The 15,260-nt window shown below is 42.0% G+C and overlaps 1 protein-coding gene across 5 annotated transcripts in view; it reads left to right on the top strand.

Annotated features, from left to right (window-relative positions):
• Positions 1-15,260, top strand: part of celf3a (cugbp, Elav-like family member 3a) — a 46,937-nt gene that overhangs the window by 6,417 nt on the left and 25,260 nt on the right. Inside the window, exons 6-11 of one of the 5 annotated variants that reach the window (XR_005706792.1) lie at positions 139-314; positions 1,100-1,442; positions 3,315-3,494; positions 3,621-5,721; positions 8,727-8,895; positions 9,041-9,224. Coding sequence is in view for 2 of the 5 variants with exons in the window: in XM_040122743.1 (XP_039978677.1) it covers positions 8,886-8,895; positions 9,041-9,099; positions 9,279-9,342; positions 14,435-14,587 (286 nt within the window). In the remaining 3 variants the exon portion in view is untranslated. Of the gene's footprint in view, positions 1-138; positions 315-1,099; positions 1,443-3,314; positions 3,495-3,620; positions 5,722-6,186; positions 6,408-8,726; positions 8,896-9,040; positions 9,225-9,278; positions 9,343-14,434; positions 14,588-15,260 lie in introns of those variants that run through there. The other 4 variants (XR_005706794.1, XR_005706793.1, XM_040122743.1 and 1 more) reach the window with 4 other exon arrangements.

The following is a 15,260-nucleotide window of genomic DNA, read 5'->3' on the forward strand; positions in this document are numbered from 1 at the left end:
TTAACTCATCTTCTACTGATGTACTGTCTAACCTCCTGCAAGATCAGATGAGCCAGGACCAGCAATGATTTCGATGACTGTGTTTCTTTCTCTTAACATTCCTTCCAAAATCATACCTACATAAATTGATTCCTACAGATAAGGCCGGAGGAAAGAAGTTCTCCAAGGACTTTGAAGAAGGAAGTGCACAGCTACAGGGGTTTGTCAAGTTTCTTGACAAACAAAGCAAAACAGGACCTCCTCTCCTTGAGGCCCTCAGCAATGCAGATATCTTCTATGAGATGCAGTACAAGGAGGTCAAGATTGTTGCTAATGTAAGTCAGATATTTGTTGTTTACTGTTTAAGCATTAGTTCTCAATCATACGTTACCTGTAGCTTTTTACATCTCAAATAGAATATAATGAAACCCTTTGCGTCACACTTGTGCAACTATAAATTTGTTTACAATGCTACATCCATATAATTTATGAACATGGGTTCATAAAAGTAAAATTATGCCAGCATTGCTAGTTAGCCCGACCTGGCGTTATTTAGTTCAGGCTCTTATTTCTTAGTCACGCTGCTTGTCCATAACATGTAGAGAACCACTTTGGACCAGTCACCCGTATATACACGCAGACCAGAAGTAAAATGATGTGTGTTGATATTGTGTTCATAATAATTCCCGCTGTTTTATGGCAGTATGAACATAAATTTAATTCAGGATTTGATGGAAGGCACACATTTCCATACAATAAAGATCTGATGCAAAAAGAAAGATGCAAAAAAAAAAAGGAATACAAAAAAACAGTAATATATGATATACATACAGTAAACACACTGTAAGTACAATAGATTAAACTTCATATCAACTGAAATTACAGAAGAGAACGCATTGCAAGAAGTATTGAGAAAGACGGTTACTCTTAAAATGACCAGATATGTCGACTCAACATGAAAAAGAAAATCGAGTTAGTGGTACTTATTCATTTTCACAATTGTGGGCTTAATTGTAAGCTGGCTATAAATGTTGTTGTCAGATCTTGTTTTTCTTTTTTTGTTGTTGTTTTTTTTTTTTTTTTTAACTTTTATTAATACATCATTACCTCTTCTCTCAAGGCTTACCAAACGTTTGCTAACCGGGTGACCCACCTCAAGCGTAAACTGGACAGCCTGAAGGCCACCTTACCAGACCTGGACGAGTCGCCAATCCCCTCACCCTCTGCAGATGCACCGTCTCCAACGGGGTCGGAGTCCCCTTTCCGTGGTCTGGAAATGGCTCACCCCGATCCAGATCTTGATGGCTCTGCTATGGATGATGAGGCGGAGCCGCCGGCCCCGAGCCCTCTGTCCTCAATGGGAGGATCCCCCAGACACACAGAGACTCTTGGACAGAATGACAATCGTGAAGTGGAGGACATGGAGCTATCTGAGGAGGAAATGGAAAGTGGTGGTATTATAGGTGAGGAGTGGTCTGGTGATTAGGGACTTTAGGGCTGACTGCACAGTGAGGGATTTTTAAATGCAATATTAAAAGATGTGTGGTTATTCCTCTCGGTTTTCTGTGGCAGAATTCTTTTGAAAATGTGTTGAAATTATGAAAATGAGCAGAATCGCAAAGCAGGCAAGTGGAGCCACTGATTCATGCAGAAAATCACAAGTTACATGTTAGTGGAGAAGGTCCAAGTATTTTGCTTCCAAACTGGGTTTCAGGCAGTTTCTCTGGATCACTCTTTACCAACCATAGAGCCATTTAATGAAAATTAGATACATTTGTGCAACTACAATCAGCTGTAAATGTGTAATTTTCAAGTTTTATGTCCAGTTTTTCATTTTATTGCCTATAGCACCTTAGCACCTGCATTTGGCTGTACAACCCTCTCATATAAAAACCATGTCACTATTTTTTGCTGTGTATTCCTTTTTATTAATTCAACAACTAATTTCCTTATCTGGAAATTCTCACTTGTAGAAAATCAGTGACAAATTAATTGTGTGGCCTAAAAACAAATATAACTGCACTTATCGAGCATCATTAGATAGAAAGAATGCATATCTGACAGCATCCAACCTCTCTCTTACTGCCATATTTATCTCCTCAGTTGAGGAGCAAATTGAATCCCCCACCCACCCAGAGGTGTTCACCCCAGTCCCTGCAAATAAGGAGCCATCAGTAGCAACAGAGCAGCCAGTCACACAGGTCACAGCCCCTGCAGCTGCTCCTGCAGCATCTGCGGAAAGTGTTGACCTGGGTAAAATTGGCTCCATCCTTAACAGTTTAAGCTCAGTCATGAAGAACACAGGTGAGTGCTGGGGCCTATTCATAAAAACAGGTGGAATTATAACATCATAATAAAACTGAATGAAACTCTGAACTCTTCTGATGTTATAACTTTCTGTGTATTTACCTCACGACCATGGCTCATTGTGTCTTAATATACACCTATGACGTCCTTAGGGTGGTTTTTCTAGCAGAAAAAGCACGGGCAGGGCGCTGGGGAGCGCTTCATCAAAAAAGCGCTGTGCCTGGGTTTTGTTTCTATGACAACAATATCTTGACAACACATCACCACCCCTGTTTTATGATAAAAAGCAAAGGGACGATGCTCGTTTATTACTATTGGTTGAACATAAGCTTACAGCGCGTACGGTGACACAAGCACAACACTCACCAGCGCCATCAAGCGTACAGCCGATCTGCTTCCATAAATGGGCTTGTCTGTCTTCGTTGCTATAGTTTCTATGTAACATATCAAAACAGCTTGGGATAGACAGACTTGGCCAGAACAAGCTTCTCCTCCATTTTCTTGGTGACCAGGGCCCCATCCGATCGCTTGCCTTAAAAGGAACTCCAGTGACAGCACCGGTGCCTTTCTGAAAAGAGATTTTCAGAGATTCCAAGATTTTCAACAAGAAGCGCTCAGAGCAGCTGTACAAAAGAGCCGGAGCACTCTGAAAAAAGGCACTAGGTGCAGCGCCTTTTCTCTAGGCAGCCTAGAGATGTTGCCGCATATGCTCTCTCCTCTCTGGGAACAATTGAAAAAAGATGCTCTATGGACACATGCACTCATAATGTCATAATAATCCACTCTTCCAAAATAAAATAATTGTAAAATGGTGTAAGGTGTAAGAGAATATTTATTGTGTCATTATTATGTCATGTACCTGTATCTGCAACACAGAACTTAAGAGGTCTGAGTCCCAGCATCCACCTGTAATAGTAGTTCTAATTTCTCTGAAATCATCAAGTGCTTTTGCTGCGCAAACACGTAACATCCCAATGATAAGTTAAGGCGATTTACAGTTAAAGTGACTGTCCCTCTCTGTCTTCCAGGACCTTTGGTGGAGAGTCCTCCTGCTGCCCCTGCTGGTTCCACAGTAAGGACCACACCGGCTATCTCTGTGGCCTCTCAGGATGCTAGTTCACTGGTAAACATCCTTTCCAAGGTGGATGTGAGTCCTGCAGAGCTCCTCGGTGCTCTGTCCAAAGTCCAGGGCCAAGGCAGCCTTGAGGGTAAGAATAGGGAATCCTCTGCTTAGTTCCAAAACAAAAAACTTTATAATGTGTATCTATTTTATATCATACATTAAAAATAACTTCTTTAAAATACATTTTTTCATTTTTCTTCTCTTCACTTAGGCATCACCTCTATTCTGAGCAGCCCAGCTGCAAATGTTTCCTCAACCGCCTCCAGTACAGGCAAGATCCTTCCTCCATCCACATCTGCCTTAGCAGTACCCTCTCTGAGCCCATCTCTCTCCTCTGTTGCACCTGTGCCTTCTTCACAAATCTCTTCTGTAAGGCAGAGCACAAGTTCCCAAGTCCCCCCTCAGACTTCCAACCCAGCCTCTGCCCTGGTCCAGGCTCTCCATAGAGACATGGATTTGACAACAGAGCCAGAGCCGTCCGTGTCCTCTAAGAGTTTAGAGTCTAAAATCCACAGCTTCCTGCAGGAGAACCCTGCTTTTAATGCATTTGATCTGGGTTTTTCTACGAACCCAGTGGGAGGCGAGAGTCTTAGCCCAGTAACTGGCACAGACAACCAGGATGGGACCCCAGTGCGGGACGAGGGCGGAGGCACCCCTACTCAAGATGAGATCATGGACAAGCCTGTGATGGTCCCATTAACTTCAAACAAAAATCAGTCATCTATTGGAGAAACTGTTAAAACAGCTCCAACTGCATACCAGAATAGCACTCAGAAGAACCTCAACAGTTCCCAACAGCAAGGTCACTTGCAGCCAGTTGTGGCTCAGAATGGGAAGGTCTACCAGCCACAACCCTGTGGCAAACAAGAGATGTCAGAGCATGGGATCACTGCACCTGTTGCGCATTACCAACAGATTTCTGCACAAACAGGAGGGCTAATGTCTGGAGAAAGAGCCCCAGGCAGTGGCAGTGGTACACAGACAGTTGAGAGCTTTCAGGGGGTGAATGAAAGGGGTTGGTATAGTGACACTTACCCGGAGGGCAGCTCTCAGCAACCCAGAGGCTACAATGTGACAGTGCCTGGAGGGCCTGGAGAAAACAACACGTCAGGACTCTATCCATACCAAACAGAGCAAACTCTGGAACTTCAAGAGGTAGCCTCCCAGCAGGGTGCCATCGCATCCCCTGGTTTCTTCAGGAGCAATCTCCCTCCTGTCCCAAAGTTACCTCCCCCTCCTCATTCCTTTGACGCCACTCCTTCTGCAACCAGCAGTATGATGATTCCCCCAGATCAGCAGGCGATTAACCGTGCGGGGGAGCTGAGTGGGGCCAGAGTCGACAGTGCCATCAGTGGGATGGTGGTGCATGACCATCAGCACAAGTCCATGTTTCATTCAGATGATCCACTGTATGAACTCGACCGACCCCGCCCTCGACAACCTGAGGATTTACACCCTCACCCAAATGACTTGCGTTATCAGGAGGACCTTGATCGGTACCACGACGGGCTCCGCCGCCGTGATGCCCTTCTCTTTCAGGACGACACTTACCGACACCCAGATGATCCATATTACAGGCCAGGCAGCCCTCCACACCAGTACCCCAGAGGTCGAGGCATCACTCCCCCACTCTCACCTTCAGAAGACCCTTACTATGCCCATGACTACCAGCGGCACAGCCCTCCTCCACTGCACTACACTCCAAGAAGACCACCACCACCCCATCTTGAAATGCGTCACCCTGGGCTACGACCTCCACATCGGCCTCCCCACTCAGCACATCACCCGCATCTCGGGGGACCCCCACGCGCACCCTTTCCTCGGTTCCATGGCCCCAATCCAAGGTTAAGAGGGAAACGTCCAGGTCCAAGGGGAGGGGGAAATGCTGGTCCAATGTTCCCCCCGAAAAGACCCTTTCCACCCCCACGATACTGACTGGAGATGTTGCTTTGAGCTCTCTAAATCACTGTGGATGTCATGAAGGCAGGGGAAGGACTTTCAAGATTGTTGGGTAACTTGCAAGTCACTCAGTTTCGAGGTCCACGTGCTGCCATGAGAGGCCTCTGAAAATCTGAAACGGCAAATGTCGGTGCATCAAAGTGCAGACACTGAGGTGGACATCGGAGGAAAAGGTTATACTGACGAGCAAAATTCAGCAGTTACCAGAAGAAAACGGAAAATGGCGATGAATAAAGGATGTTTAAATCGTTGAGGAGAACAAGAGACAACACCAAGAGATGTAAAAGGAAACGGAGGCTCTGAGAGGGCTGCTGAGCTGAAGAGGGAAGACAGAAGATTAAAGAAACTAAGAGGTGGATATATATAATTCACTTTTTGTGTTATTCGCTCCAGTAATGAAGCATTGCATTGAATATGTAATTGAGTATCAGTTTGATATAGATCAGAGTGTGTGCATGGTATGTGTGTGTGCATGCGGTCAAGTGTAAGTCAACTAGTCAAAGGCAGTTCCTCATTTTCTTCCAATTTGAATCCGAAGATAGTTATTTTTGCTAAGAGAATTAAAAAAAAAAAAAAAGAAGTGTAGTTGGTGCAATGTTTCTGCTGTTACTTAGTTTTTCAGTGAGCAGTTTTGACTGCTTCTCTTCCATATCAGCAGTATCCCAGTAGCTTTTCGCAAAACATCACTTTAAATTCCACTTTGGGTATGAAAAACACAGTCTATGTTATAGAATTCCTGTTTGTTCTACAATACACGTTTGCATATTTGGGAAAAATTATTTTTCATTGTTCCAACTCCCATTGTTATATTTGTGAAGCAATGCTTTCTCCACCAGTGCGTAAGATCCCTTCGGCGATAGTTTCACGTCTCATTGAGTTCCTTGAAGGAGAGCGGCAAGAGTCTAGTCAAAGGGAGAGGTGTGAGTTATTTTTTTCGCCCTCCAACACCGACACAGAAGAAGTGCATTTTTGGAGAGGATGAAGATTCTCGTCTTCAGTTTCGTTTTACTTGTACTGACTAATAAAAATCTGAGTTTAAAAAACTGTGTTGCTTTTTTTTGTTTGTTTGTTTGTTTGTTTTTTTGTTTGTTTTTTTCCTTTTCTTTTCTCTGATCCCTGGACTGTTGCACCACTGCCCTAAACTACTAGTCTTCATCTATGTATAACATTTTGGTTTGCCTAAACTAGAACATTATCCTTTTGGTGATAACCAGAGAAATTTGCATACCAATGTCTCTAAGAAGACCATTAAAGTGGATTCAAATTACATCACAGAATTTACTACAATTTATGGAATAACGCTTTGCTATTGGAAGGCAACACTTAATCACTATTTTAATAGTGTCAAAAATAGTTATGTAATAGGAAACTGCGTTAGACTGACTTATTAAGTCTAAAATAGATAAATAAAAATTATTATATTATATATTATTTTATAATATATAATATAAAAATTATAACAGAGGTTAAAGAAATTACACTAAAAGAACGGAAAAACTCCTTACACTTAGGTACATTTACTGTATTTAAATAGTAACTAGTTGAATAAAATGCATAATCTTTTGTACCATGTAGTTACTTTGCTGTCATTGCAAAGAAGACGCAAACATTTCTAAAGGCAAAATATATAATTTAATTGGTCAGATTTATAATCCTTTAAAAAAAATCATCTCTGTGCTCTGAATTTAAACCTGGCATTTAAATTACAAACACGATGAAAAGTTGCACTTAATGAAGCAATGTCGAGACTGAGGTTGCGTACTTCAACCTGTTGGGAAATTCCTATTATTCAATACCAGCACGTATGTTTAATTGATTGATTGATTCATAAAATCTTAATTTAAAAAAAAAAAAAAAGTTTTCGTGGGCTTTCTCAGGCCACAGTTAACTGTACTGAGCCGAAAAGCGTAAAGATTACTTAGTGTAGACTATAGAACTATGTGACTATAGAAGACAGACGAGCTTCATATTGCAGTCTTAGTGTTTTTGTTTTTCCTCTGTTTGGTTTGCTATTACAACAATCAAACGGTTGGGGTAGGTTTCAAATGGGCCTTGAAACAAGAACAAGATTTGTTCGTGTGATTGAAGTTTGCATTACACTGGTATTTTCAGTCGTGTCTGTTATGCCTAATTTAGTTTGTGTGATCACACAGTTAACACATTAAGTTAGTCTGTTCTTTACCAAATCCATTTATAGTATGGATCATCCACCTGACTGTCCTCTGTGCTGGTGGTGTGAAGGACACATCTCCAGTAGAGGGTTCACTGAAAACAGGTGTTTGTTTCCCTCGTGACACCGAGGAAGTCTCTCCTGCTTCATTAATGGAAGAAGGGAATGTGAGAGGTGTTTAATTTTGAGGCCAAACTGTCTCCACACACAGGGCCTCAGTGTGAGAACAAGTTCGCAAGACAGAGTGATAATCAGCCAGATTGATTAGTCAATTACAGAATAGAATAGTATCAGAGGTCCTACGTGATTAATTAATTAGCAAGAAAATCTAATGTAGTTAATCAGACTTTTGGACTGTTTAATACCTTGTTGGATTTATATATATATTATTTTTTTTTCTTTTTATATATATAGATTATGCTCTTAAAAGAAATTCTTCTATTTATCAAAGGAGATGTTTCTTCTTTGTCTTAAATTAATTAAACCATTAAATCAAGTATTCTAAGTGAATCTTATACACCATAATGTATAATCTTATACTCCCCAACTTTCATTGATTTCTAAGTATTGCAAAGAAAGAAATAAACCTTATTAATTCCTTTCATTTTTTTTTTTTTTTTCTCTTCTTCTAAACACACATCGATCTAGATGAGCTTTAATTTATTAATCCGCTCGGTTAAAACGGGGCTTAATTCAGACCCGCTTTAACTGGCACGGGTTTCGTTCAGGGAAACGACCATCGATTTTAACGAGAAACTGAAAGTCTCGTCTGCACATGCAACTCTGCAAAAGAACGGGGCGTGAATGCGAATGAAATAACGAAACGAGGGAGTGAAGCCAGAAGTTAGTTCGACGCGTTTTTTTTTTTTTTTCTAGCCGATTGGACGTTTAAGGAGATCAGCAGGAGGCGAAGCAGACAGATAATAAGCGCTCTGGTCAGCTCAGGGCGAGCCAGCCGTCGCCAGGTGTCAGCAGATCCTCCCAGGAGCGTTTTTTACTCTATTAGACTGCTTTGTCAGATGAGCAGCACACAAACCAAAAAAAAAAACAGAGAAAACAGAGAAAGTAAGATGTAGCTCCCTTCAAACCCGTGATGTTTTCATGTTCTTGAATGTCACACAAATCTTCCATCCCTTGAATTTTAACTTGTTTCCTGTTTCATCCCCTCCCTCCTGTTTTCATCCTCAGGGATCCAGAGCCACACTTTGATGTGTCTGATGTGATGGCAACCTTTACCCACATGGTTAACTGATGGAAGCGGGGTGTGTGTGTGTGTGTGCTGTGGTGGCTGTCCTCTTCTGAAATCCTGCGCTGCGTCCAATGATGGCCCTTCATGGTCTGACATGAATGCAGCTGAGTAAGCCTTGAGTTTTAACACATCCTAAACTGAGTGCCACCCGCAGGTATATAGAAACCAGCAACACAGCAGGCTGGGAGATGGAATAAAAAGCTGAAGTTGTTTCTCTCTCTCTCTCTCTCTCTCTCTCTCACGGTGTGTTTAGGTGTGTGTCCGAGAGGAATCGCAGGAGAACGAGAAGGTTGGACAGAGAGGCCCATTGAAGTGAGTAAAGCCAGGATTACTGGATACCCCTTAAACACGCTCCGTTTCTCCTTCTCTCTATCTATGTCTTTCTCTTCTTTATCCATATCTGTGCTGTGAAAGCATTTTTTTGTGTAATAAAGTATTAATGTCCATATCAAAATAAAGCAAGGCCGCGTTGTCTGTCTGTTTATTTCCAGCATCTTAGCCAGTCAGGTGTGTCGGTCGGTTTTCATCCCGTGAAAACCCACGTGTCTCCGAAAGGTCAGTTTTTCGTGGAGCTGAGGAAAACTTTTGCTCTTTTCGTCACATAATGCGGTTGGGTTCTAAAAAGTGTTTTAGCCTAAGAAGTAGGTGGGGTTGCTCCACCCATAAAGGGACAGTTAATCCCCTCGGTTAATAGGAAAAAAATGTCAAAATCACCAAATTTGATGATACATGGATTTCACCACACAGAGAAAAAAGTGAGGACCCCTTGATGACCTTTGCCCTCTGTTTGAGTTACAGATCAGGCCGTTTCTGAAGTATTTCACTTCTCCAGGAAACTTTTCTGTCTATAGTTTAAAGCCAGCGCTGGAATAAAACTAAGTACATTTACTTAAGTACTGTGTTTAAGTACAATCTGGAGGTACATGTACTTGCGCCACTGCATTTATTCAACAGTTGTAGTGACTTGTTACTTTACTAAACAGATTTCTGCACCTGCTTTGAGAGAAAAAGAAAAAAAAAGACTTTTAGGGCCCAATTAAAATGATAGAAATATCTTTATGAAAATGGTGATTTTGCAAAGTTAGACTGAGCTGACCAGCAGTTAAAAAAAAAAAAGGGACTACCTCCACAAGTTGCAACAGTAAAATGCTACTTACACATTAACACATTAGTTATAAAAACCCAGTAATATAGTCTATATGTAACACACTGAAATGGGCACTTAAGTAATATTTCTGATGCAGGACTTTTACCTGTTATTGAGCATCTTTACATTGTTGTATTGTTACTTTTACTAAAGTGAAGGGTCTGTTGACGTCTTCCGACACTGTTTAAAGCGCACAAACGCACGTTAATCCCCGGATACCGGGGCTTATCTTTTGCAAAGTCACATACTTGAAGCCCAGCAGCAACGTAAACGCCACTGCTGGCGTCGTTGTGTGTTTGCGGCTCGTCGCCAGATGTCGTTGTGGGTTGCACTCTGAAATGAAATAAAAAAAAAATGCCATCCATCGTCTAAATGCCACAAATCACGTTTACGTAGATCATCCATTTGTACCTGATCGGGACCAGATGAAGTCAGTCTCTGCCACGCCTGCACTGCAGGCTTATGTTGGGGTCTGAAGGGCGGAAGGCAGACAGGATTTAGTGACTGATGGCAGATGGCGGTCTTAAAATAAGAGGCAATCCGAGGAGACGCGCTGCTGCTGGGAACGCAGCGTTTGATGGTGCGGCCGCAGAGAGAGAGAGAGAGAGAGAGAGAGAGAGAGAGAGACCTGTGCCCGCGGGGGTTTTGCTGCGTTCACGACGCGGCGGTCACCGCCCGCGCCGAGCAGGTCCAGATCGTGACCGCTTTGAAGTGTCGCCCGTGTGCGCATGTGTCGGGTGTGTGCAGCCTGCTGTCATGTGGGCTCATTGTTTACATGCCGCCGAGATTCCACACAGGGCGTGTGTGTGTGTGTGTGTATGCGGCCCCCGCACCCACGAACACACTTATGGAAATAATGCCTTTTTTTTTTTCGTTTGTTTTTGTTTTCGTTTTTCGTTGCTCCGCTCAGAGAGGTAACATCGCAGCCCCGACAGCGAGCCACGGGTTGAGCCGAGCCCTTTCAGGACCACGGCCAGCTCCGCGGCGAGAACAAAAGGCGGATTTACGTGGCTCGGCGTCAGGCACCGCCTGCTTTTTAACCGACCACGCGAAAAACGAAAAAGAGCGAACGCCTCCTGCCTGTCTTTTCTCTACCTCTTGATTCTGAGGGAGGAGGCTCCTTTTAACACTTGGCTGCCCTGATGTCTAACATCACCTAACATATGCCTTTTCTTTATATGGCTTCATCCAAAGTGCCTTTCAGTCTGATTTGAGTGGGTGTGTGTGCGCGTTTGTGTATAAACATTTGACAGTCATGTAAAACCCATTCTCTGCTCACTGAGCGTAACAGACCTGGGATGAGATGGTACCTACAAACTAATTCAACCAAATTAAACTAAATAAAAGTCTACATTATGCGAACAGACTGATGACCTGTGCAGGGTGCATCCCACCTCGCAACCGATGCGTATTTATTCACTTTCTTTAACAGGGAGTATTCAGGCAAACATTGTTACAGACAGATAAGCAGTGCAACAGATGTAATGTGTCTAGGGTGTCTAACTTAAGCTAAGTTTGGCCTGTCTAGGCCTTTAAATCTAGGTTAAAACACCCAAACAACTGAGCAGATAAAACAGAATCAGGGGAAAAAAAAGACAGGACAGATAAAACTGACTTTGTATGTGTTGCACATGACTGCGTAAATGTAGATGTGAGCTGGGACGGGCTCCAGCCCCTCGTCACCCTGCACAGGATAAGTGGGTGTAGATAAAGGATGGGTGGGTGTACATTTATAGCCCTCGTTCGGGACTGTCTTGCCGTGTGTCGCTGTCCTGGAACCCTAATTGAAACCGCCATTTTGGGTATTAAATCGAAAATTGAAAATGTGATGCAACTGGAAGAAAGGCAAACTTCTAAGTGATGTTATTTTGTGTCGTCGTCAACTCTATTTACAGCTATAAAAGCAAACATTGATGCTTGTGAATTCCATTAAATTCCATTGTAATCTTAGATCTTTCTCTCTTATCGACTGGAGTGCCTCTGTGTTTGCTTCTTTAAATGTAGTGCACCTGACATCAGTGTAAGATCTCCTGAATTATTGCCGAACAGTTGATCTGGTGTGTTTATATTTTCATTGTTCCTCCAACATGTCACTTTATTATACGTAATAAATGGATGTTTCATGTAGCCATCCACAAAAGTAATATAAAAGTTATTGTTACTACAAGAACATTTGTCTTTCGATGTGAGGTCTGATGAGCAATTAGTTAATTAATCAGTGAGTGGACTGACAAAAAAAATGAATCAGCAGCGGCTTTGGTAATGATATAAAAATGCCAAAAATTCACTGGTTCCAGCTTCTCAACTGTGAATATTTGCTACTTTTCTATGTCTGCTATGATATTAAATTGAATACATTCGGGTTTTGAACTGTTGGTGGAACAAAACATATCAGCCTGGGCTTCGGGAAATTTTGATGGGCAATTTTTATTTTATTTTCTGACATTTTATATATTAAGCAATTGATCAGTTAATCCAAATATGAAAGCAATTTTTGAATATGAAGATTTTTTTTTTTTTTGTGCTTTTCTTTGTCATACATGACAGTAAACTGAAGACGTCACCTCCGGCTGTGGTAAATTTTAACAGGCATTTTTCCCTTTTTTTTTTTTTTTTTTTTTTTACATTTTATGGACAAAACAATGAATCGGTCAATTGAGAAAATAATCACCAGATTAATCAATAATGAAAATAATGGTTAGTAGCAGTCATCCATGTGACAGTTATGCGACAGAGTAAGGGAAAACAAGAAGATATATAAATATCTGTCTTTTCAAGAACATCTGGATATTCGGGAACATGGCACAATCTCCAAGTCCAATGGTTAATAATACAGACGTTGTGACCGAAAACACATACAATCCTTAGACTTGAAATGTTCTATCACATTGTACAATCATGACTTCTTTGATACCCCCCCCCCCCCCAACACACACACGCGCACACACTTACTCCGGCTGTCACAGGGCTGGTAATTTAGCGACGGTCCCTGGCGACAGACATCACGGCTCGTACAGCCCAGGGGAGGGATGGAGCTGAGATGGACAGGGAGGGAGACACCGGCTTACGACGTCAAAGGAGTACAGACACACACACACAAGGAGAGGGAGAGGGAGAGGACAACCAGCCAGACTGCCAATTCCCCACGGTCTACTGAAGGAAGCCTAAATAGCCTATCAGTTCATCTCAACACTCTCCATTTAGCCGAGCCAGTGAGAGATTTTGTTTATTTTTATATCAGATTTATTTGGGGGGGGGGGAGAAAAAAAACAAAAAAACCAAAAGCAAAAAAAAAAAAAAAACCGGAGCATCTGTCAGGAAAGAGCAGGGGGGGGGGAAACAACAGGCAGATCTAGAAAAACACGCTCATGCAGGATAAAGGACCGTCGCTGGATGTTACTTGTGTTGTTGTAGGGGGGGCGCAGGCCTAACTTGTTACAGGATTCAAAGACGCTCTCACAGGCAAATGAACTGAATAATTGAGATTTGATAACTAAATAACAGCGGGGGGAAGAAGAAAGGCATCCACTGATTCCGCCGATTCTTTGCCACGAGCAGCACCACAGGTATGATTTCTTTTTTTCCTTCTTCTTTTTTTTTTTTTTTTTTTTTAACTCTTTGTTGGTTGGTGGTTCTGGTCAAATGTGTAAAATCATGTTCAGGTCATTGTTGTTGTCACTCACGTCTTGACAAAGAGAGCGCAGGTCTCCAGCTGTGTTGACAGACCCACTGGCATGTTTTCTGTGGGGGCTTCAATGTAGGCGGCCTACACCGAATTCAGAGCGAGGAGAGATTTGTGTTTATTATCATTTGCCGTGATGTGACTTGGATATTTTTTTTATCATCCTTATGTTGGCAAAGAGAATATATCTTAGCTCTGTAGCTATGAATCGTGAATATTGATTCCAAATGTTAATGTAAAGCCAAGAATATGGAAGTTATGGGATTATAATTTCATTTTCTACACTAAGCAATGGTTTTATTTTGCATTTCATGCAAATAAGAAATAGCGGCTTCAGCTGTTTGAAATTGTGTCAAAAAATATGTGTAATTGCTTCCGAACCCCTCAAATAAAATTACATGACTATTCCTATAGAATGTATAGTTTTTATAGCTCTGACAATGTATCTGTGATAGTCAACAGTGAGTCCATGGTGGAATTAGGTTACTTATTAAGCATTGTCATCTATTAATATATCAATATATTATTCTATATAACAATCTTAGTGCTATTTACGTGTTTTACTTTGATATCTGTGTTATACACTCCTAAAATCTACTAGAGGCTGAGGGTCGACATTTCTCCAATGGTGCAGAAACTATAATTTCAGCTTCCCATTCCCACTGAATGCTCCCATCTGCATCTCCATCCCCGGCCTCCTGTTTGCACCTCCTGTGCAGTGTGAATTTAAGCCTGCAGGCTCCTGTCTGCTCCCCCTGACCGCCTCCACTCTGCGTGTGTGTGTGTGTGTGTGTGTGTGTGTGATTATTCCTCCCCAGACTTCTCAATGAAGGAGCCTGACGCAATCAAGCTCTTCATCGGGCAGATACCCCGAAACCTGGAGGAGAAGGACCTGAAGCCCATCTTCGAGCAGTTTGGCAAGATCTATGAGTTGACGGTGATAAAGGACAAATATACAGGGATGCACAAAGGTAAGCACCAAGAACTCCCATTCGATAAGATTTTGTCTCAGAGAGCCTAGGTTGGGGGAAAATGTTGCTGATTTAGTATTTATTATATCATGGCAAGATAGTGGGAGAGAGCAAAACATGTAGTTACAATAGTTGCATCTTTATAGCCGCCAGTTATGACTGAATTCCCAGTAAATATCAGTGAGGCTATTCCTCATTTAGCCGTTGTCCCTCTGGAGCCGCTTTAAGGCTCCCAGTGAGGTCAAAAGAAAAACAATGTTTAATGCAGAGTTGGTGGAAAGTTTGTACCATCACATTTCCAAATATTTTAGTCATGGTTTCTGTTTTGGATCACACTGAAAAAAAACAAAAAAAACTTTGATTCAACTTTGAAAATTGAGGTAGTGACTCAGTCGAAGTATTTTCAAGTCAAATCAAGATAATTCAATTCATCTCCCAGAAAAAGGAGTTTTTTTTAAGTCGAGGAATAACCATTTTAGCAGAATTGGGCAAAAATATTTTAATTGTAATAGGTAATTGCCTTTTTTTTCTTTTTTAGACATGACCACATACAAGAGTGCCGTACAGTATTTTCACATTGCCTTACTTTGCAAGCTCTGGCCTGCTCATCAAGAGCTCATTGAGTTTAGCGTCCTGACTACGGACATAGGAAGAGCCAGGGTTCTCTGCCAGC

The sequence above is a fragment of the Xiphias gladius genome, chromosome 24, assembly GCF_016859285.1.
Source record: "Xiphias gladius isolate SHS-SW01 ecotype Sanya breed wild chromosome 24, ASM1685928v1, whole genome shotgun sequence".
In the NCBI taxonomy this organism is placed as follows: domain Eukaryota; kingdom Metazoa; phylum Chordata; class Actinopteri; order Istiophoriformes; family Xiphiidae; genus Xiphias; species Xiphias gladius.